General features: G+C 39.8%; 1 protein-coding gene across 3 annotated transcripts in view; it reads right to left on the reverse strand.

Annotated features, from left to right (window-relative positions):
* Positions 1 to 23,945, reverse strand: part of lrp8 (low density lipoprotein receptor-related protein 8, apolipoprotein e receptor) — a 319,636-nt gene that overhangs the window by 86,939 nt on the left and 208,752 nt on the right. For all 3 annotated transcript variants that reach the window (XM_041791395.1, XM_041791394.1, XM_041791393.1), the window contains exon 5: positions 2,957 to 3,331. In XM_041791395.1, the coding sequence (XP_041647329.1) occupies positions 2,957 to 3,331 (375 nt within the window). The remainder of the gene's footprint in view (positions 1 to 2,956; positions 3,332 to 23,945) is intronic.

A 23,945-nucleotide genomic window follows, 5' to 3' on the forward strand; every position in this document is an offset into this window, starting at 1 on the left:
TCTGTCAGGGTGGATCCAGGAGTGACAGAGCCACAGGCTCATAGTACGGAACAATTTGCCACATTCTATGAATTTTTGCAGTGAAGGCAAGTAATTCATCAGACCCAGTGTGCAAGGTTCGAGTATGTGACGTTTGTTCGGATTACAGATGTGAAAAAATGCATCTGAAAATAATGGACCCAATGTGTAAAGACCTTTACTCTTAGCTACCTGATACGGCCCAACTTCAAAAATACTGGAATATCCCTAAAAGTTGATCAGTGGTGTTGGATTGAGTGTTCATTGTTTTCTACTCTAGACAGATAACATCGGATTTAGTAGTAAGGTCAGATATGACTCTTACAGTTAGATCTGTCCTTGTAACACCACATTGATTAAAAAAAAAAAACTCACCTTTGACCTTTTCTATATTGAAAAAGCTTAATCTACTTTAACATCCTCCAGCTTGTCAGGGAAAAAACTGCACAGGGCCAAAAGGTCATGCCTGCTCATTTTCTTTAGAGGCATACACTGCATTATGGGTTAGGTTTTGAGGAGAATATCATATCTGTAATACAGAAGGCTGTGAAATCAATATGTTACATAGTTGTGATAGAGCGGAGCTGGTGTCTCTGTATCCCTTAATAAAGGTGAGCTGTTCGTAGGATAAAGATTTAATGATCAGGAAGCTCTGAGCGAGCTTTCCAGCCTAAATGTTTTGACTGTGATGCTGATTTGCATAATCTTTTTAACATTGTTGTCGTATAATATTTCCATCAAAGCTATCCCATCATGCAGTGCATGCCTACAAAGAAAATAAACAGTAATGACCTTTTGGCTCTGCATGATTGTTTCCAGACAAGCTGGAAGGTGTTAAAGAGTTTATTCTACACCGTGTGCAATAGTCTATACATGGAAACAGCTCTTTATGCTGATTCACTGTTGCAGCGATTAAAGCGTCTTTCATGGGCTACACAACCCTCCATGATTGCATCATTATTTCAGCCTCTGCCTTTTCATGTGCCTGAAACATTTAGTCTGATCTCCATGAATGCACGTGTCCACAGTATTGTTAAAGCACTAGCACGCGTCTCTGTGCACGCTGTGCTGGTATCATGTCGTACGTGTGAGCCTGCTGTCATCTCTCTGAGTGGTGTGTGGGAGTGTGAAGAGGCGACCAGATGGGGGTCTCGCTTGATGAAGGACCTTCACCTCCCACACACGCACTGAGCACACATGCACACAAACGCACACTCACAACAAACACACAAGGCTCAACACGCTCAGAGGTTCAGATCACATTGCTGCATGGCAACATGCTCATAGATCATCGAGATAATGTCAGCAATGATCTTTCTTCAATCACTTGGTGGGACAACAAGTTCGCTCTTGTAGCGTCTGAAAAACAGGCCATGTCTTTAGGAGCTGTGATAGTCGGACACTGCTACACAACAAAACATGCACTACTGTTGGTATGCATTAATCACCTTCATTAAAGTCTACAGCCATTGTTATCCTTTGTAATAATTAGCATGAAAGTCAATACAATAGATTTTCTTCCACCAGAGAAGGACTACATGACTTTCTGCAACATATTCTTCACATAAAACAGCTTTAAGATTGCTGCATGCTTCTTATAAATGCATTAAACCAAAGCAGCTGTGTCTTTGAGTACATCCAGTTCTGTCAAAGTTACTCCAGGGACTAAAGATACGGCCATATACATCATTTAGAAGAAAATCTTAGTAGGCTGTGATGATTTAAATTAGACGACATGTCAACTGGATGACTCTTGTCTCTTATCTTTTTGTCCAACAGGCTCCTGACAGCAGAGTTACACTCACAAGAGATTTTCTCTATCATGCTGTGGCCGAATAGAAATCAACTTTGAGATAATTTTGTTCCTCCTGGGTGTCTTGCTAATAATTAACCCTGTAGACCCTGTGGTGCCCTGTCACTGCAGTTTTCCAGGGAAAAGTGTGATGACGACAAAATTTTTTTTTTCTATCTAACTTTGGCAAGGTTTATTGTAAATTAAGTTAAAGACACAACCTATGTCAAACTTGTGGCATTATAGGACTCTAGATTTTTGTCTTTTAGCCTGAATCTCAAAAATAGTCAAGTTGTGTCATCATCAGACTATAAATGTCAACGAAAGGAGGCAAAAGGAGAGAAATGTGGTGGCTTGTACAATCTTTTACAATAGTGGTAAGCATTAAGATAGGTTAGCAGCACCACATGCATTCATTTTAAGGCCTTTTAAAGCTTTTAAACAACAAATTTAGTTTTTTTTGTTTTGTCTGTCCTTTTATTTTGACTTTTATTTGATTTATTCTATGTCTGTAAAGCTTCAGGTGAAACACAAACGTCCATCGATCACTTTATCAGGTACACCTGTTTAACTCAGGGTTCCTTCCATTGTCTTCTATTGTCTAATTTTAGAGAACCTGTTTGAATTGTAGTCTCCATTTCCTGTTCTTGGCTGAAAGGAGTGACATCCGGGGTGATCTTCTGCTACTGTGGCCCCCTCTGCTTCAAGGTTTGATGTGTTGTGCATTCAGAAATGCTTTCCTACAAACCTTGATTGTAACAAGTGTTTTTTTTTCGGTATTGTTACCTTTCTATCAGCTCAAACGAGTCTGGCAACAACAAGACCTTTCAGTCCAGGGATCACTGGATATTTTCTCCTTTTTCTTACCATTTTCTGTAAACCATTGAGATGGCTGTGTGTGAAAATCCCAGTAAATCAGCAGTTCATGAGACACTCGGACCAGCCTGCCAAGCACCAAAAACCAAGGCACGATCATAGTCACTAAAATCACCTTTTTTTTTACCAGTTTCAGTGCCCGGTGAAGGTGGGGTTTTCATAGATCAGTGACAACATTTTGGAAATGTACATGTGTCTGTTGGGTAACATCACAACCTGCACTATCTTTCAGAAATCTGGTCCAAAAACATGAATTCACAGCTGACTTACGGCAGTTTGCTTCATCTGATTTATCTTTGCAGTCTGCATCTCCGTCACACTTCCAGTTCATGTGGACACACTCCCCACTTCCACACTGGAACTCTCCCACAGGGCAGCGAGGTTTCTGAGGCTCCGTCCTCCGGCTGCAGCGCTCCATGGACTCGTCAGACTTGTCCTTGCAGTCCGGGTCTCCGTCGCAGCTCCACAGAGCGGGGATGCACTCTGAGTCATTGCAGCGAAACTCGTGCTGTCCACAGGTGGGAGCTGAGCACTTCTCCTCATCGCTGGCGTCCCCACAGTCGTCATCACCATCGCAGACGAAGATCGGTGCCACGCACTTCCCATTGCGGCACTGGAAGTCTTTGGAGGGACAGGCCTTGGCATCTAGAGGACAAATGGAAGAGGTAGATTTTAAGTGGGAAAGTTTTCCTTGTTGTAATCCTGTTGAGAAGAGACTGCTTGAGTAGTGGCTACAACAAATTAACAGGAAAGTATACTAGTAGTATAGTTCTGCTTCTGTGGTGAATACATTTCAAACATGGACAGTATTGAGTGAAGAAAGCCTATGAAAATCAAAGATATAAACCTGTTCAACACTCCTGATTCCTTTTCATCTCACTCTTTTGTTGTTCCTTGTTCGTGTTAATGAGATCGCCAGAGAAGAAAATAGGAACAGGGTGACAAGGGAGAATGTTGTAAACAGACTTGAGCTTGTACAGGGCTTTTCTAGTGATCTGACTACTCAAAGTGCAGGTCACACCTACCCATTCACACACTGATGGGTTGCTATGGAGAATTGGCCATCACTGGAACAATTTCATTCAAATGTTTCCATAGACATTAACACACCACCAACAAAGCAGTGGGAGCAAACTGGGGTTAAGTGTCCTGCTCAAGGACACACCAACTCATGACTGCAGGAGTTGAGGATCCCATGACCTTTTGACCCCACCTGAGCCACCGTTGCCCAAAGTTGTGCCTAAGTTTGGCCTAAAATCAAACAGGGGTCAGGGGTTGGGCTGAAGAACAGTTACTGTTACAGTCAAGAGTGAAAAAAGTAAAAATGTTAAATTATTCAACAGAACTTCAATGTTAACCACTGAACTATTATGCTGAATCATACCAGTTAAGCCCACATTGCACCATATTAAGACAAGGCTGTGAGCATATGTGTAGCAGAAGTGCAGGATGTGGAAACAGGTGTGTAATGATCTGATGAGGGCACAGCTGCAGGAGCCTGCCGCAGTGCAGAACCCCCGGTAAGAGTGTTGATGAGTGGAAATATTTCATGTGTTTAATATCCTGTGTGCTGCTTTATTCAGTCACTCGCTGTATCCCACGACTCTGGGCGAGAGGACCATCACAAACACCACTAGAAGGAACATTTGAACTTTTTATTCATCAGCGAGGGAGCGTTTGTGTTGTTGTGTTGTACACAAACAAAAGACATGTCTCCTGCATCATCCCAGCAGTGACATTATCTACTTGAGGCCGAGTTGAACAAATCCATTTGAATAATGTATTCTGCTATAAAATCACTGGTCCTTTGATGTAAGCCTCCTCTTTGTGCCACAGCTGTAACCGCTTCTCTCTCTCTCTCTTTCTCTCTTTTACCTTCCCACACAGAGCGCCACAGGGACTCATTATGATAACAGGCTATTGGATTCCCTGCTAGCTATTACTGCTAGCATGCTAATCATCCCCACTAAGATCTTAGTAATTTAATTAAGATGAGCACAAAAACAACATCAGCAGCATCCAGGCAGCAGCTCTTTAGGGTTTACATAAGGTGTTTGTGGAAATAAATACTCTAACAAAGTTTGAACAGTGATTACTCTAATTACTTTCCATACAGAGATAGAGCATCTTTTCTATCTGGAAAGGATTTTATGTCATGCTCAATCAGTTGGGCTAAACATCTTTCTTTGAAGTGGGGAGGTATTGCAGGTATTTCTGTTACAGAATCAGGTAGGTAGGTTTCTAGTAGTTTATATGTGGCCTGCTCCACCAGCTGTTCACCAGTTCTACCTTATGTTATGGTGTCAAGTCCTGCTGTTTTTAGAGATCCAGATCATTAGGCTCAGTGCAGCAAGTAGAACTGGCTATTTTTGCCACTAAACAGCTCTTAAGTTGGGACAATTTTGGCTTCATTTGATTAGCCTAATTTAGCAATGTTTTGATATATTATTTTCCTATATTTGTATCATGTATTTTACTCTAAGGGTGTTTGATTTTCTTTTAATTAATGAAAATATAATGCAATTTACTCATATGTCCTAAAACAGACTTACTGAGAATGTTATATCTACTGGGGGTGTAGATATAGCATTCTCAGTACGTAGCAGTAGAAGTAGCATTAGCCTCCAGTGATTTCAGTGAGCATTGCTCCTTTAAAGAGTACTCACTGGTTGTCTTGGTCAGGAAGCTAAGCTATACTGCATCACAGAAGGGTACAGTTTCTCCCTGCAATGTAGTGAGTTTTTGGTACTATCAAAAATGTTCAAATGTTCAACTATCAAAAAAAAAAGCCTTTCATTTTATAACCAGAGAGCCTCTGTGTTTTGTCACTATTTTACAGTGCAAGAGCATGCAACCGGATACCAAAGCCTGCATTTCAAAATAGTAACAAAAACACAGAGGCTTTCTGAGGGGGAAAAAAATTCAAAAGTTTTCAATGCTGTGTATGTTTGAGCCAACATTGTTTTGTGGCCCATTCTTACATAAAAAAAAACTTGCTAAACTCCCCAGAGAAACTTTACCCATCTATTACACTGTATAGCCTAGCTTCCTGGCTGTTATAACCAGTTAGTCCTTCTTAAAGGAGCAATGCTCAATGAAATCACTGGAGGCAATACCTCTTCTACTGCTACGTACCTCATACGACCCAACTTCAAAAATACTGAAATATCCCTTTAAGTCCCACTATAAGCCTATAGTCCACTATCTCATTTCAAATGTTAGCAGAGCATTAACTCCAATGCAAATAAGAACCTACATTCAAACTATGCTACATTTGAACTTACACATAGCTGGTGCAACCCAGTGCTGATCTGTGACTCATGGATGAAAACAAGTTCATCTTTAGTTTAAATTTCACAGGCATATAAGCTGCATTGAAAATTCCATCCACAACATCCTCCACGAGTCTGGAAACTTGTCTTGTATCTTTAGTTTTCCCCTCATCCCAGATCTCTTCACATCTCAACTTTCTCCTCCATGTCTTTTGTCGCAACACAACACTGAATCTGGAAACACTGAGAGGTGCGATACAGTATGCAAATGTGTTTTTTCCTGTGCAGTACTCAGTATATGGTATTTTAAGGCTATGGCTTATGAATGTCTCTGACTGAGCTTTTACCTTAAATCTGCAGAGAAGTTTCTGTTGTTGCTTTTTGTTCTTTTGTCAGACAGAAAAAAAGTTTTTGAAAGACTGGGAGTTGCATAAAAGATGTTTGAACCCAACTAATTTTACGGCTTAAAAAACGTTTTACTTTTATAAATTTAAAAATAAATGCCACCACTTTAAGTGATTATGCTAGCAGCATCACCTAAAGGAGCTTAGACTTCTGGCCGTTCCCTATGTCATGTAGCTCTTCAAGTGTCCATTTAGTTTAAAATTTAGAGTCATACAGATTTGGAAATCCATTATTCACATTGATAATATTGCTGTTTATCATTTACCATAATTCTAAGAATAGTTCTAGTGACTACTAGTTTGTCAGCTCTTGATGACAGAATCTTTAACTCTCAATGTGATACTGGTGAAAAAGGAAATGACACTGACACTTGTTTTAATGCTATGGCTACAAAACTGTAAGTCTTAGGCACTCAGTACTTGGTAGTTTCTTATTTTCAACTGTCAAAACACCCAAGCAAATTCCTGCGCACTGTCTACATTGCCAATATTTTGGTACCAAAACACTGCACTTGTTATATTCAGCCAGTGCAGGAGTTTGGGTTGAAATTTTGATTTTCTTTCCAAAACACTGTTCTTTCAAATGAATGTAGCTTTTTATAACGTTTTGGTACTTCTCAATACTACCCATCATTAAAATAAAAGAGGTTGTGATTGTTGAAATAAAACTGCAACTTCCAGTGAAAGAAAATGAAGCCAACACACAAACTGCAACTCCTTGGGTATCCACTAGAGGCTTGCTGCAGAAACCCTGGAAGTCCCCATAACAACCATATAAAAATGGCTAATTTAACAGTAGAGGTAAGCATACAGCCTGGTTCCACAAACAACTTGAGTATAGTTCATGTCTTTATGGAAAAACATTCTACAGGGTGTTTTTTAAAGAGCTCTGCTGTTTTGGTTTGAAGACATGTATGAATAATGCATAATTAGGGGCATGGCTGATATTGGGGTGACTGTGGCTCAGTCTGTCATCTTGCAGTCTGAAGGTCATGGGTTCGATCCCCAGCTCCTGCAGTCACATATTGATGTGTACTGAGCAAGACGTTTAATCCCAATTGACTCCCGCTGCTTCGCCCATGTAAATGGGTATGGACCCATTTGAATGGGGTTAGCCAATACTGATGGCAACCTTCACCATCAGTGTGTGAATGCAGGGTAAAAGGATGTGAATGTATAGGTGGGGTGTAAAAGCTCAAGTCTATTTACCATGATATGACTCCAAGTTAAACCACTGTGGCTATTTTTGAGGAGGCTTAAGGCCGGCCTCTCCTCCTTTCGATCTGCTACGAGGTTAGAGACTGTTTTCAAGATGGTGTCTGCCACAGATGGGCTTAAAAAATAAACCAGTCTACTTCAAAAGTTTAAAATGTGATTCCAAATTAACTGACACTATAGCAACCTCAGGCCCTCCTGTATCTCAGATAACTGGCTCCAATTTTGTGGTACTGTAGAATCATGCAAGATGCAAAAATCCAAGATGGCAGACACAATGGAGGAGGCCTTGACTTATGTATTAATTACAGGCTTATTCTAAAATGTAAAAAAAAAAATCTATTTAATCAGGCAAGTAATCACAAATCTAGATATGCCTATTTATTTAGATTCTGTTTCATTTTGACTAAGTTTGTTTCACTAAATGCTACTATGCTAAATATTGTACACTGCACCTTTAACTAAGCCACATGATTTCCTTAGACTTGCAGTAGGGAAAAACATTGCAGAATCAGTACTAAGATGTTGAACCTGGCTGTCTTGTGTTAAATTAGTGATATGACAAACTGATGCCGTGTGTTGACATCAGAATGCCCTGAAACAATGAATGGTTGCAGTTCTCCAGGGTGGACTTCTAAGTCCAAACAGGGCCTCAGACCTCATCAGCTCTGTTTAACTTTAATCCCTTGATCCAATCACTAGATGTTGTCACAGTTGACACACACCAAGAAGATTTTCTGTCAATCAGTCTGTGAAGCTTGTCTCTCTGTGCTCAAGCAATCGCTAGGCACAGAGGGTTGAATGATCGGAAAGGAGAAAGGTATCAGAGGAGCACATGAGGAGGAATGCTCTTTTCATTATGAACCCAGCATTACAGCAGCTGCCAGGTAGACAAATGGCTGACAAAGGTGTAGATATTACTATTGTGGGGTTCTATTTCAATAGTAAAATAAGAAATTCTTGGTAGAAAAGTCCATTAAAATTCATAATGGCCAAAAGTGCTGCTTCAGATTGCTTCTTTTATCCAAGCAGCAGTCAAAAACCAATCAGTTCTTTATTTACTGTCAAATGTGATTATGAAAAAGCTGACATTTTTGTAAATAAATGAAAAAGACTTCTTACAGATTCTATGAAACAGCTATTAACAATCTCAATACATGGTTTTCTTGGTTGGATAATTTCAAGCTTTGTTTTTCTCACAATTTCTCATTGAATCTGAAAAAAAAAGCTTTATTTAACATCTGGAACAGTTCAGAGATCAGATTGTTACACTCTTGACTGTTAATGAAACACATTCATCCAATAGATTATTCTACCAATTACAATTCTACAAAGGTAATCAGTAGTCAGTAAGTGATTACAACTTGACAGTAACCTTCTCCGCCAGGTAATTGTGTTTAACTCGGGGTCAAAGCTTTCTATCCATCCATCCACAGAACTTCAACCGGACAGCTAATAGATGGCGCTTGGAGATAGGGCACAGCTCATTGACCTTGATCTGAAGGACAATTGAACCCTTTCCCAGCAGGGGCCGGACTAAAGCAAGCAGCTGTATGTGCACATACAAACAGAGACACACTGATAAAGGAGCCATTAAACACCATATATGTGCACTCTAACATGCAACTGATCAATAAAATGTGGAACAATTGGATAGAGCCAGTTTGGTGTCACCATAGCCTGCACAAAACAAATGATTTGTCCAGATGAAAGGTAATTTTATTTTTTTTCTGTAATCATGTTTGCTTCTGCTGTCAATTTAGACATTTTACCATAGCTGTTATAATGGGACTTGTGGGAGCAAACCTCAAGTGGACAGTTGAGGAACTGCAGTTTTTTGCTCTTCCACATTTGAATGTATGAGGTTCTGTTTGGATGTCAGCCACTGGTTTGTCCACTTTCAAGCTTTATGGTTGGCTTTTTTGTCCACTAATATGATGTTTTTTAGAGCCTGCCATACTGAGAAAAGACACTGGCACCTGAGAGAGATGAAGGGCAAACAAACAGCAAATGTCTTATTAAATCCCAGGCAAAGGAGCTAGTTTTCAATCTTATTATCACAGAATTTAATTCTTTTTCTTGTATTAGCTGTCCAAAGTTGTTTACCAGTTGTTCACCAGAAAAGCTACAGGATCTTGGGTGGTAGCTTGCCAAGCAGTTAGTTTGTCCACCCATGCACAGACCATAGACTGTAGAAAGAGTTGGACAAACCCTGTGTGACGTCAGTCGTCTGCATACAATAGGCGGACTCAAACGGTTTTTGAAGCCCATTCGTGGATGCTTCCATATTGAAATCGCGGTCTCAACCGAACTTTAGATCAACCTAACGGCCCACCCACTACGCGCGACTTCCTGTCAGCCTGCTAGGTAGCATTCCGGTTGACAGAAATGGAGCCTCTGCCTGCCGAGCTATCTGACAATCAAATGAGAAGCGCTAATCGCCGTGAAGTGAGGTTTATCCTAAATATAATCCAAACGATCGTGGTACAAAAAAATTCACCCTCTGTACAGTGGGAGCACAATAAGACACTAGCTAATGAGACACGTTTGGTGTTTTGAACCAGGCTTTAAACCAGTTTATTTTGCGTGTCAAAACCAGCTGTTTAACATGTGTGCAGACGGAACTTCTGGTTTTCCTGCAGCCAGCCTCAAGTGGACACTCGTGGTTTAGCAATTTTTTGCACTTCCGCATTGGCTTCATTTTTAAGGACCGGAGGTTGCCGCTTGGCACAGACGCAGTAGTCAAAGTGGGTGGTCCAGGTTTCATTCCAACCTTCGGCACCTTTTCCACTATCTATCCACAGTAGGGGTGTAACGGTATGAGTATTCGTACCATACCTGTTCGGAATGGGCCTCTCGGTACGGTACAGACATGTACCGAATGGATACATGTGGAACGAAGCTCACACACAGAAGGTAAACCAGAGCACAACTCTGTCACACTGTCCTGGCAACCACACAACCACAGCAAACACCTAAATATTCCCAGATAAAAGTGTCCTGTTTAGGAACACTTTGTTTCCCAGTAAAATACAACAGTGGACAAAGACAACAACAGTAGTGCCGCTGACATTATCCAGCAGGTGTGTGTCGCTGACAGCACGTCGTCCAACAGATCAGAGCATTTGAAAAGGCACCACTCTAACAAGAACGTCACTGTAATGAGGAGGAACGACAAAAAGATCTTTTTTATTATAAAAATGGTGCTCTGGTTCTGTGAATCAAATTAATTCTTAATGTAGAACCTTTAACTGTCAGCCTCGGAGGAAGGGGAGAGGGGACTCCATCATGTCTGCAGCTGTGTCATAGGTAAAGCTATCCTAAGATTTCACATGGCTCTGAACTCTTTATCCACAGAGATGGACTGTGAAAAGTTCTCCCAAACTTTGTAGTAGGTCCCACTGGTTAAAAAAAGTAATCCAGTGCTGAAGACCTTGCTGAAATCGGCAGGATAGACGTTAATTAGCATATTTAATAGGCTAATTCACAGTTGTATGATGGTGTGTTCCAGATGGCTGGGAAATTTTAGTATTTAAAGAATGGGTATAAATATGTCAATATATCAATAATATAGAATTATCAATAGTTTAAATGTAATTCATTCAGACTAGTTTAAAACAATTTAAGAACACACAGAAAAGCAAGGCATAACAGAAATCAAGGCACAACCACCCCCCCCCCAAAAAAAAGAAAAAAAATATTCCAAAAAAAGTTTTAGAAGTTTGCAAAACATACAGGAACCCGCCTTTCTTTCAGGCATGTCCAACTGGGAGAAGACCTTAATCTAGCACAGCAAATGGATTTGCCAGACACCATGTCTGTCATCAGGCAAATCTATCTTGCAAAGCTTTTGTGTCAAAACCAAAACCAATTCTGACCAATCAGCATCATTGAGGAGAATGAGGCGGTAGCTACAGGTGGGGTTAGGTTGTACTAGAAGACGAAAGCAATGACTGCCGCAATGTAGCGTTTAGCTTGGATGTAGCTTTAGTCTAGCGGCAGTTTTATCAGAACTGGACCACATTTCTATACTCAAACAAGAGCAAAGAGCTACACTGAAAGCTTCTCTTAGCAGAGAGGGTATTTATGCACATCTCCTGATAGGCATTGACATGAATTTTAGCCACTGAAAAGTTCCATTGTTTATATGCTACTGCAGTGCTAGCCTGTACAGCTCAGATCATATTGTCTTGTTACGTTGATTGGATTATACAGACAGAGTGTTCATCCAATCACCTTCTAAGGATACATTCCAAAGTCCTTCCCTTCCTGAACACTTTATATGAGAGGTTTCCCTGATAAATGTGAATTCAGTACATCCATGTAGTGGATCTAAAACAGTCTATCTGGTGTGTCAGGTTAAGGAGATCCCAGAGTAGAACCAGAATTTACTGGCAAGCAGTGAAGTTGTATAGTCCATACAGTATAAGCAACAATGCAGTTCAAGGTGCTTCAGATAAGACATCAGAATATGATTCCCAGCCCATATGTGTAATTCAGCTGTCATGTCAGACATTGTAACACTGACTTAAATGGGGGTTGACTTTCTTTTGGAGAAAGCCTCAGGTGGCTGGTCAAGGAACTGCATCTTTTTAGCACTTCCACTTCCTTCTTCATTTTTTTAGCCCTTGAAATTACTGCTTCATTCACACATGCACTATAGAGCCACGACACACATACACATACACACTGTCTCAGCCCACACCTCACTACAACCTTTCTTTCTGAGTCAGTGGGTTCAATGTTTCTGGAGCGTGGAATCCAATCAGACTCTGGTCTAACATGTCAGCCACTGAGCCGCTGTGTGGGAGCCGCTAATGCGTGCACCAGCATCCCCACACTCTTACACACACTGTGGCCTACACACAAGCTTTTGTCATTGCATTAGTTCACCAGGTGTGCCAGCAGAAATGCAGGCTAAAGATCACAGATTAGCTCTATCAGCCTTAAGTGGAAATAAAACATTTACTTCACATCACTGTGTGTAAAAAAAAAAAAACTGGATTACACCAGCAAGAAGAGACAAGTTAGCTCCACCTTCCCCTAAAAGCAGACACACACACCTGGAGGGATTCACAGAGCTGGATTAATGAGCTGTACAGTAGACAGAGGACGTGTTAATCTACGCTATGAAATATCAATATGCATGCTTTATCTTTCAAACAAGAGCATCATTAAAAAAACAAATCCGTGTCGAGCCAGGCGTGCCTTCTACTGTCTGATACACATGGGTAATTACAAACAGATCACCATCTTTATTCATGAGGATTGATGGGGAAAAATTTAAAATTTGCAAAGAAGAGGGTTATTTTTTGCTCAATTATTCACTGTATTTTAAAATAAAGTCCAAACTGCAGCCAGCACTTCAGTTTGTGTATTAATCAGCCTGTGCAAACGCACCCTGTGCTGCCCCCAAAAATTACATTCACATGGAGCTGCTGGGAAAAATCATTTCTGCTGGTTTGAGACCAGTGCTGCTGCATGACCTGTCACTTCAGTTCTGTTTTGAAAACCTAACCTGGTGAGGCAGGAAGCCCCTCACCAAACAAAGGCAAAATTTCATACACCTGAGCAAAAGACACACTACTGAATGTTCATCTGAAGAGGGAAAACCCAATTCATCTTTTTATTAAATATAAGGATGCATGGTGGCAGAGGAACCATGGCGATTTTTTGGGAACACTGCTAATTTTTAAGATCAGTTTTGAATTTTAAGACAAAGGAGCTATACTTAATTAATCCATGAGGGGAAATTCAATTTAAACACTGATTTTTCATGCATGCCCAGGCTACAGTCATGCACACATGCACAACAGGATCTAATGGATGCATGAATGGAGAGATGCCAGACTGAGAGGTCACACATGAAAGAGCACCCCAACAGTTGGGTATGCCTTGCTCAAGGGCACGCTGGCGATGCCTCTGATGTTAGCTGCCAGCATCCAGACTCATTTCCATGCATAGGCCTGTATCAGGGCATGAACTGACAGCCCACATGCTCCCTACAGACTGAACTACTGCCCTCACCATTTCAAACTCCACTTTAGTAGTTACGGTCACTGAAAGATAAATCTTTCAAAGCATAGAGACAGCTGATGAGATTAAACTAATAGCACAATGGAATATTATCTCCTTGTTGAAGGAGATTTCAGTTGTACTAGAGCTTTAAAGTGCAACTTACTTTCCTGTACACCTTACATTTAAAAGCAGTGTGTAAATTCCACAGAAAAGAGGCTCTAAAAAAAAAAACAAGAAGTATAACATGTAGAGACAAGCTGCTCAGCTCACTTCTTGTGTTGAATTAAGAACTTGACTCATCAAACACAACAGTCCATACTGTGTTTCAGCTACCAACATTTTGAATTCATAGGTCAATCTGACAGAATGAGGGAGAAAAGCCATTAAAAGTGGCTTTCCAGGTAACCCTGCAAGCCCCTCAGAATCAGTATAAGCTTTATTGGCCAAGTATGCTCGCACAATATTACTCAAAAGCACTGAACTGGCTTGAACCAGGAAGGGCACTTTTTAGCAGCTTTTCGCCCTCATTATTTGAAAGTTATTCATGGAACCAAAATATTGCCCTAACTGCTTTATTTAACCTGTGATAAATATTGATGGACTTGAGAATTTTTTGTTTGTTCCCTGTAAAATCTTGTGTTATTCAGACATCACAGGACTGATTGTACAGCAACAAAACATAATCCATTGTCATCAAGTGCCTGTCACCTTAGATATTATTTTACCATTTGGGTGATCTGCTGAAATTTAAGGTCTTAATTTTCTTTTAAGGTCAGAGAAAGGAGAATGGAGTGGGATTAAGCTTATATTCATCTAAATGCATGTTGTATCTACTGTAATAGTCCAGCTTCATCTTGTGTCTTCATCAAAGTAGCGTTACGGCTCCAAATATTTCTATAAACAGATTTTATCAGCTGAGGATCTGGACTGACCACAGTGAACATCAACAAGATGTTGTTATCGAAAAGATGCCACTTTTCAGCTGAAATAAAGCTGTTCACTCCATACGGACTCCTGTCTCTTGACTGCTCTTTCTGCCACTCAGCGGCTGGAACGGCAGAGACTCTCGCTGCTGTGATGTCACATGCAGAGCCTCTACTGACTGCAACCAAGGTGTGTGTGTGCGTTTTCAAAAAGTTGCATTTAGCCCGTCTACATGGAGACGGGGGTGTTTTAAAACCTTTTCACTCTGGAGCTCATTTCCAAATTGCTCCATTTGCAGACATCCAAATGCTGTTCTCATGCAGACAAACGCAACAAAACGCAACAAAAGCTTTGTGTTTTCACCTGAAAATGTTTACGTGGAAACAGGGATGGAAAGTAACTAATTACATTTACTCAAATTACTTCAATTGGGTAGTTATTTTTGATACTTTTTTTAGTGCATTCAGAAATCAGTATTTTTACATCTACTTAAGTAAGTTTTAATCAGAGTAACTGTATTTTTACTTGAGTACTCTTGTACTTCTTCCACCACTGTTGACAACACATCAGAACAGGGGCGTCAAACTCAATCACAGCAGGGGCTGGACTCTAATTTGGGTCTAACCTGAGGGCCTAACAGGGTCAATATTTAACCATTGACTGTCAACCTAAATGATTTTGAGATTAAAAGGTTAACATGATAAGTTAAAAACTCAAAATCTGAGGAAAAAAGTCAAACTTACAAGTTTTAAAGGTAAAAACATGACATTCAAAGTCAAAATAATGTTTTTAAAAGGCAAAGTATGAGATAGAATTCTGAAACCATGATTTTTAAGTCAAAATATTATCTAAAAGTCAATATTGTGAGTTTTAAAGGTAAAAAAATGAGCTAAAAGTAGGAGTTGAAATGGTCAGAAAAACTGAGATAAAATCTAAAATCATGATATTGAACAATCGAAATGTGAGATTAAAGTGAAATTTAGGAGTTGAAATGGTCAGAAAAACTGAGAAAAAAATTCAAATTTATAACAATCAAAATGTGGATAAATATTGAAATTGTGTGTTTGAAATATCAAAATATGAGAATAAATTTCAAATTCATGAGTTTTAAAAGTCAAAATGTGAAACAATGTTAAAACTCATTAGTTTTAAAGGTATAAAAATAAGATAAGAGTCAAAATTAGGAGTCGTTAAAGGTCAAAACATGGGATAAAAGTCAAAATCATGACTTCAAAAGGTCAAACTAGGATTTTATGTAAAATTATGAATCTAAAAGGTAAAAGTATGAGAAAAAAAGTCAGTTATGAGATGTAAAGGTTAAAATATGAAATAAAAAGTCAAAACCACAACTTTCAGTCATAACTGTGAGATGCAAAATTAAAAAAAAATAAAGAAAAACAAAATTTCTCCAAAATTCCTGACTTTTTATCGAATTATTTTTACTTTATCTAATTTTTATGACCCAGCAATGATGTTATAAATCATCAAGGTTAAGTTTACATTTCTATACTGGAAGAAATCTGCAGACCTCATACTGGTGGGCCAGTTCTAATAAGAATATCATATGATCTGGTAGGCCGGGTATAACTGTACCACGGGCCAGATTTGGCCCCCAGGCCTTGAGTTTGACACCCCTGCATGAGACCATAGGGAGAGAAGATTCCATATCACATCCTATAACAGCTGATGTCTGCTGGGGTTTTGGTCATGATTCTGGTGAACTGTTGTTTTTAATGTGAGACACATTTGCACCATGAGTGAAGTTACCTGCTGTGTTAGGGTTCTTGCCTGTGACTTTAGGTGTTCCTAAGGAATGCAGAGTGAGTATTCTTCATCAACATGCATTGCCTTGCTATGAGGTTAACTTTCTGCTTCATTCCTGCAAGAGGAGACCCACATTACCAGAGCTCCTCAAGAGTTACTGCAGCTCTATCACACTGAATTTTTCTTGAAAAAGTGTAATTTGACTTTATGTAGTGTGGCCCAATATAAAAACTTCCAAAGTGTGGAATTTTTGTTCCTGCTAACAAGGAAACATCATATTTTAGCGTACAACTCCAGACAGTAATCGTGCTTACAGTAATCTTTAAACAAAATATTTTTTTACTTTTAATTGAGTAGATTTATAGACCAGTACTTAAGTAAATTTTAACCGGAGTAATTGTACTTTTACTTGAGTACATTTGTGCACTTTTTCCACCTCTGTGTGTAAACAGGGCCATAGTGTTCACTGTCATGGCTCTTGGTCAAGTCCCAGCACAACTGCACGGCTCTGTGTTCGCCTTATCTGACACAGTGGCCGTCATAACAGACAAAAGACTTAAGCTTAAGCTTAAGGGTAAGAGCAGGAGGTAAGTGTTTCTCTGACTCAGTGTTCCACCCAAAATGAAACGTCTGCTCACTGTCTGTTACAGCAATGCATTCTGGGAGCAACTGTCTTGTCAGTGTCTTGCTGAAGAAAACATCATTGGCTTTCAGAGCTGAGAGTCAAACCCTTGACCTTCCAGTTGGGAGATGGAAGACTCTAACCCTGATCCACAGCAAAAAAAAAAAAAAAAAAAAAAAAAAAAAATCAAGTCTTTTGCTCCTAACAGCAAGCAACCCTCTGCCTAGATCTCACTAGTAAAACACTACTAAGATTAACAGGAAATCCAGTTTTAAGGTGCAATCTGTGGCACTTCTGTGATAGCATCTTAGGTAGCAGAGGAGCGTCAGAACCAATCTAATTAACACACAAAGAAACTGATGTAAGAAATCCACAAACTTGCCATCATATTCTGACATTCCTCTGCTCCATGGCGCTCATACACAGCCTGTTTTTTCAGGACAGTAAGTTAATGTAGCATTTGCTGTCTATCAGGCACCATTACCCTTCATATCATTAAAACAGAGATGCATCAGAGGAAGCAGAGCGCCGGGGGCGCTGGCATCCTCACATCTGCAGACAGATGTTTGTGTGCCGCACAGTTTTAAAATGTTATGACGGCCACATATTTGGGGATTCAGCACAGAGAAGTTGTGTGGGAGACAGAGGGGGGAGACGAAGTCAGTTTTACATCAAACACTTGACACAAGACTGTCTGAAGGAGGGCCAGAGGGGCCCCTAATGTGAGTATGTGAAGAGAGACACAGCCATTCTGACATGCAGTCCCTCTCCAGGGCTCTCTCAAAGTGTTTATGAGTGCTTTGGCTACATTAGACCTTTAAAGAATCGCAGTGAGGAGATAAGCGTACGCACACTCCCACACACAAACTCACTCAAATGCACTCTAGTGACCAGCAGACAGACGGGCCCTAAGCCCTCAGCTCTCTGACATGCTGTAGCATAAAAGTGATTCTCTTTTCCTAAAGGAATTGACGGGCAGAAAAGAGAGATGAAATTCAGGATAGATTTATCACTGACAGACAAAGACGAGGCGGCTTCAGAGGAAATTCATGTTCCAGCAGCCTGGCCAAATGGGGTTTACCAGGCACAGAGCCGACACTACATGTTTGGAGCTTTGGTGGGGGATGCAGCATCTAACATGTCAGTCATCTCTTTTTCTTTTGAAGATATGGAAAAAAGCATCAAAAAAGATAGTCTAGAAGAATAATTTTATAAAAGTGCTTCTATTTAACACTTATTAGACGATGCAGGCTGCATAGACAGCATGCATATGCAGTCCCAGAACACATATGGTGTTTTACTGTATATTCCTCATTTAAAAGCAGCTAATTTTTCCTATTTTGTTCCAAATGTTGCAATACCCTTTATTTTTGTCTGTACCTTCTTTTTCAGCAAGCTAAACAGAAGAAAGGCTGACAGAAGAGAAAGCCAATACAGAAGTATAAAGAGCTGCAGTGGTGGAATAAAATCTATAATGTGGTGTTGGATTTCCAATAAGCTAAAGCTTTCTCATATGTACGTGTGCAAACATTTTAGCTGTCTGTAGCTGTAGTAAAGGTTGTTGTTGATGCTTGGATGATGAGAAATCTGGGCCTTTATGACACGACCTTTACATAATCAATAATGATGTAAGAAGGAATGTGTGCAATTAGCTGGAAAAACAATTAAAGCTGAATCACTTGAATGTTGGCACCAGAATTACCAGTCAGTAAGAATAATTATCAATATATTTTATCAATTCAGGCCTAAATCTGGGTTAAATGCTTTATCTAAAATGGATTGACACCTGGCAGACAGCTCAAGCTGCTTTCATTTTCACACTAGACATGCATTACCTGGCAAAAATCCTTTCAATTATTGTTCTATTTGAGCTGCAAGTTTTGGTGCCATCCTCCTCTTGTGAAACCCAACCACCACTCCAGCATAAACCGGTAACTCCGACAGGGGTTTAAGACACAGTCTCATCCCACCTCAATTTCTGCATGTAAAATAAATCTGCAAAGACTGATGAGGTCAAGGCCAAGACGGCAAACACAAGAAATGTTCTGCTGGGCTTGAAGTCTCAGTCCTGATCTAAGCTCTAGCTACCTGTCTTTTTCAAAGGAGTCTCGCTCTAATTGTATCAACGAAAAGCCACGATCAAGTCAGGAAAAAAAATAACACAATTCTTTTAAAAACTAACATCAATTTTAACTGTTTCCACTATTACAGGTCAGGCCAGGTATAGGAGCTATGCTAGTTCAGCAAAGGCCTGTGCAAATCCCATGCCCTGTCTCTCCAGGTATCCTCCTAGCTTACCCTTCCACGACGCATGCTGCCACCCCTAAGGCCTGGTCCAACCCACTGGGCCCTGGGCACCCAGTATGTTGTGAGTAGAATGAGGGTAGATCAAGGTGATCAAGCACAAGGTGTCTGTTGAAGCTGGGAAGTAGTGTTTTTTTTCTCCATAATTTACAAGTTCAGTCAAAGAAGATGAATTTTCTTTGACTTTTTTATGTAACTGTTACATCGGGTAAGCCACTATGATTCGACAGGCCGTGTACTTGTGCTTTTATTTTGAAAAAGAAACAGGTGAAATAAGACATTTCTCCCCCTCTCTGGACTTAAAGTGAGTAACAGCTTTCTTTATTATGACGGAAAACTTTGAGTATTACCATGAGCAGAACAAATGAAATGAATTGAAAATAAATTAAAAATTAAGCACAGATGTGGCACAAAGCCGCATTACTAAAAATAATGAAATTACATTGCATAAATCACAGAATCTACCAGCTACATTTCCACTTCAAAAATCCAAAACACGGCCTTCACAATCCACCCGTACTGGTTGGATTGTCTTTGCTCAGAGGGAAAACTTGTCAAACTGGGTGTGAAAAGCCACAGAAAATAAGACCCTGATGTGGCATGGCAGTCGAGCCTGGGGATTCCATGTGAAATGGCAGCTTAGATGAAGAGAAAAATGGCACAAAATTCACTGAGAGGCTGAATCTTTCTGTGTAACCTGATTGGTATACACCAGGGAGAAACTTTCTCTTAACCACCTTCATGATGAGTGGAGACTGTGGGGATTGCACACAGACAGCAGCGGGGACTGCATACTAAAAACACGGGGATATTTCAGTAGCTCAATCATTATGCCGTCTTCCAGAAGCTTCTTCTGAATGTTGAGTCCCTCAGCAGCAACCACAGCAGTCTGTATGCATGGACAGACGTGCAGGTGGTGTTTCCTCACATGCAGATAGAAATATGGTAAATCAATCCATATTTCTTTATTTCATCTGTTATGAGTGACTTTTGACATGGCGATCTCTAAATCATAAGATAAGTCTAATCAGAGAGCCCCTCCCCCTTTCATTGAACACACAAACACTCTGCCAGGCTGTCTGGTGAATGATTACATTCCCCTCATTATTGTTCACCAGTAAATCTATGAATATATTAAAACATCTCATTGTGATTAAGAGAGCTGATTACATCTCTACAGTGAACATGTAATCCTGCATTTAACATGGCTGCTGTATGATAATGGCATAATTAACATTTCAGATGGCCTCATCATGATAGAGCTGTTGTTTATCATGCTAATCGCTCTCTACAGCTACACAGTCTTTATTATACAAAACGCCTTAAAACTTTACGAGCCATACATTGTTCCAGCCTGCCTCCAAGCAAGAGTCTGCTCCACAAGTTACAAAATATATAATAAAATTTCCATTTACATTAAAATGGCTGGCTTCCTGTTGGTTTCAGGGTATGACTGCTGGTGGCATTTTATGGGTCTTGAAATAATAAATGAAGCTAACTAATTTTGTGCATACAGTAGGTAAAACATACAGCAGGGGTCCCTCTCTTAGGGGGCGATATGGAGTTTTGCCACATCATGTGTGGGACCCACGGGATTTTAGTACAAATCAAGACGCTCCTCTGTGATTTGTTTTGATAAAAGAGGCCCTTCCTTTATTAGGAGGAATGGCCATGCCCATTAACATTTTTAGTAATGTAAAGAGGCGTGCCTATTAAAAATAAAAAAATAAAATCTGGGATAAAAAGTCAAATATTTTTGTTGAAAAAAATTAAATTAAAAGTCCAACTAATGTTTTAAAAGGCAACCATCAGAGATAGAAGGTCAAAATCTGAGATCAAAATTAATATCATGAGTTTTAAAGGTCAAAATATTGGATTAAAAGTCTGAGTTGCAGGTTGACAAGGTCAAAACACGAGATAAAACTCAAAATTATGAGTGTAAAAGGTCAAAATATGAGTTGAATAGGGTCAAAATATGAAATATCAATACAAAATCAGAAGTTTAAGTTGTAATTGTGAGGTGCAAAATTGAAAATATGAAACAAAAACACAAATTTATTTATTTTCCCACATTCCTGACTTTTTATCTAATAATTTATACTCTTTACCTTTTCAGATTTTTATGACTTAACAAGGATATTTTAAATCAACAAGGTTTTTCAAACATGTCTATAGGAGGAAAACTGCACACCTCATACTAGTGGGCCAGTTATAATTAAAATGGGATATGATCTTGCGGGCTGGGTATAACTGTACCATGGGCCGGATTTGGCCCCGGGGCCGAGTTTGACACCCCTGATATACAGTAGAGCTGGTTTAGTCATGTTGGTCACAATGAAGACAGAAGGACAGAATCGGTTTCTTATCTTTCATTGAGGTTTTAAACAAAGCAGTAAACAAACAGACTGTGGGCGAAGGCTTTAATAACACCAGTTTGTTTTCTGTCATGGAAGCTTAATTAAAACATCCTTTATCTCCGACTCTTTGACTGTCCTTATGTGGGAACAAAGCTGCAGTTTCACCTCAATGACTGTCAAGAAAAGCAGGCTTTCCTCCGTTCATATGCATGTGTGTGGATGCAAGCGTAACGTTCTCGAAGCTACCGGGGGGAAAAAGACAGGCCGCCTGTGTCTGAAGCCAGTGTAAATGCCTCTGGCTGCTCAGTGAGCCTGTTTGTGTGCTGGTGCTCCATTACATTACACCTACGCGCTCACTGAAAGCAGTCAAAGGATTATAAATGAAGGAGTAGTAATGGGAAGAAGCTGAGACAAGAGGCTACAGATGCACTCCATGTCTGTGTAGTCACCTCTACTTGTTGAAATGTGGGTGAAACAAGATAAAAGAGGCAAAACAAAAATTCACTCACATTTCTGTGTGTGGGTGGACTCTGTCCTGTTTGATCTATTATCAAATAATAGAATGTAGGTATAGTTGATATGGCCGGCAGGGTTTGGGCTCAAGATGTTGTATACTGCATGTGTACAGATGCCATTCAGAGTTTATGTTCACATATTTACAATCTGTATTCACTTTCCTTTATGAAAAACAGATCTGAACCATCATTAAGACGCTCCGATTCTGCCATTTTTGGCTGAAACAACACACATACATCAAACACATCCACTCTCCCTCTCCTCCACCCCCTCTGCCCTGCTGTAAAACGCCAGCTAACATATCCCCGGTGGGCATCGATCCAGCAACAGCTTGTTGTAATGTTACAGGCTGATGTGAAAAGAGCAACAGGTCCCCAGGGCCCTCAGGAGCCGCCCTCACTGCACTGTCTGACTCTATATTTCCCCTTCTCTCTGTTTGTGTTTCCTCCTCACTGTCCAGCCATGATAGCAATGATAGTGTCTGTCTGTGGAGACGTCATGGACAGAGAGACAAAACAAAACTGGCAGAATAAGTGGAGCAGAGGGAGGGGATGGTGTGAAAAGCTTTACGGTAGGGGTACCTTGATAAATAAATGTCAGTATGCATAAGGGGCTGTTAAAATTGAATACATGAAAACTGTGTTTTTTTTTTTAATGAATGATCTTGCAGTAGTGTTATATGACTCACCTTGAGAAAGTGTATTATTTTAAGGGGCGATGCTCATTAAGTCATAAAACTTCCATTATCACAAGAATAACAAACTGTTTTGACTTTTTTATGTAAGATAATCTTTCTCTCTCTTCCCAGATGCTTCAGTCCATTTGGGATTACACCTCTTGGCTTATATGTACATTAGCCAAAGCAGCACATATTTTGGTGTATTTCTGACAAATTTGAAAATTTTAATGAGCAAATTTCACTGGAAAGTCACACAGCTGTTTGTCATTATATAGGTATCAGTTAATTTTTTAAACCATGATCTGGTATATCAGTTTGGACGGGAGCATTACTGAACCAATTACAGTTTTTCTATAAATGTCAAAGGTCAAACACCTCAGTTTGCTATATGATCGCTATAAATGCAAAAGCAAAATAAAATAGAGGGAAAATAGAGGATAGAAACACATAAAAGGAGAGAGTTAGTGATGAAAAATGTAACCCTGGTGATAAGGACACAAACCAGACACATTTAATTAATATAGTAGACAATACATTCAATCAATTGTGGACAATTTAATTAACTCAGGCGTGTTAATTCCAACACTAACACACCTCTTTCTTTTCCTATTAACAGGTAATTGAGATGCATTGAGAGGTAAAGGAGGAATCAGATAATCCTTTGAGTGTCTGTTCTCATTTAGGTGTGCGTGATCTTATTAAGGTTTTGTGGATACGCGAACTTCTGTTGTGATCAACCTTAAGCATGCTGGATCAATCCAGCACCCACTGAATCTGCACCTACACATTCTAATCTGTCTGTGAGCAGGTAAAGAGCACTATTCAATTATGTCTGATTATCTCTGCGCCTAAAAATATGCTAATGTTGTTCTCAGCAAACAAAAGGCATGCCATTGGTAACCTAAGCACTCCCTTTTCTCCAACATAAAAAAACCCCATGTTTTACGTTCACACACAGACCCTGAAGCATGCAAATACACAGCCAGCAGCTCCTTGGTGCCTAAACGATGCAATTTCACATTAACATAAATTAAAGGCTCATAAACTTTCTTCAGAGGCGTCCTCTAAACGCAATAAGGATCCTCTCCTCCTGCATCCATGTTTTATTCAACATTTGGATATGCTCAATTAGCATCGCTAATTAACGTTAGCTGTTTTCCAGTTGTAGCTGCAGCAAGGGTGAG

Source organism: Cheilinus undulatus, linkage group 7, assembly GCF_018320785.1.
Source record: "Cheilinus undulatus linkage group 7, ASM1832078v1, whole genome shotgun sequence".
Lineage (NCBI taxonomy): Eukaryota > Metazoa > Chordata > Actinopteri > Labriformes > Labridae > Cheilinus > Cheilinus undulatus.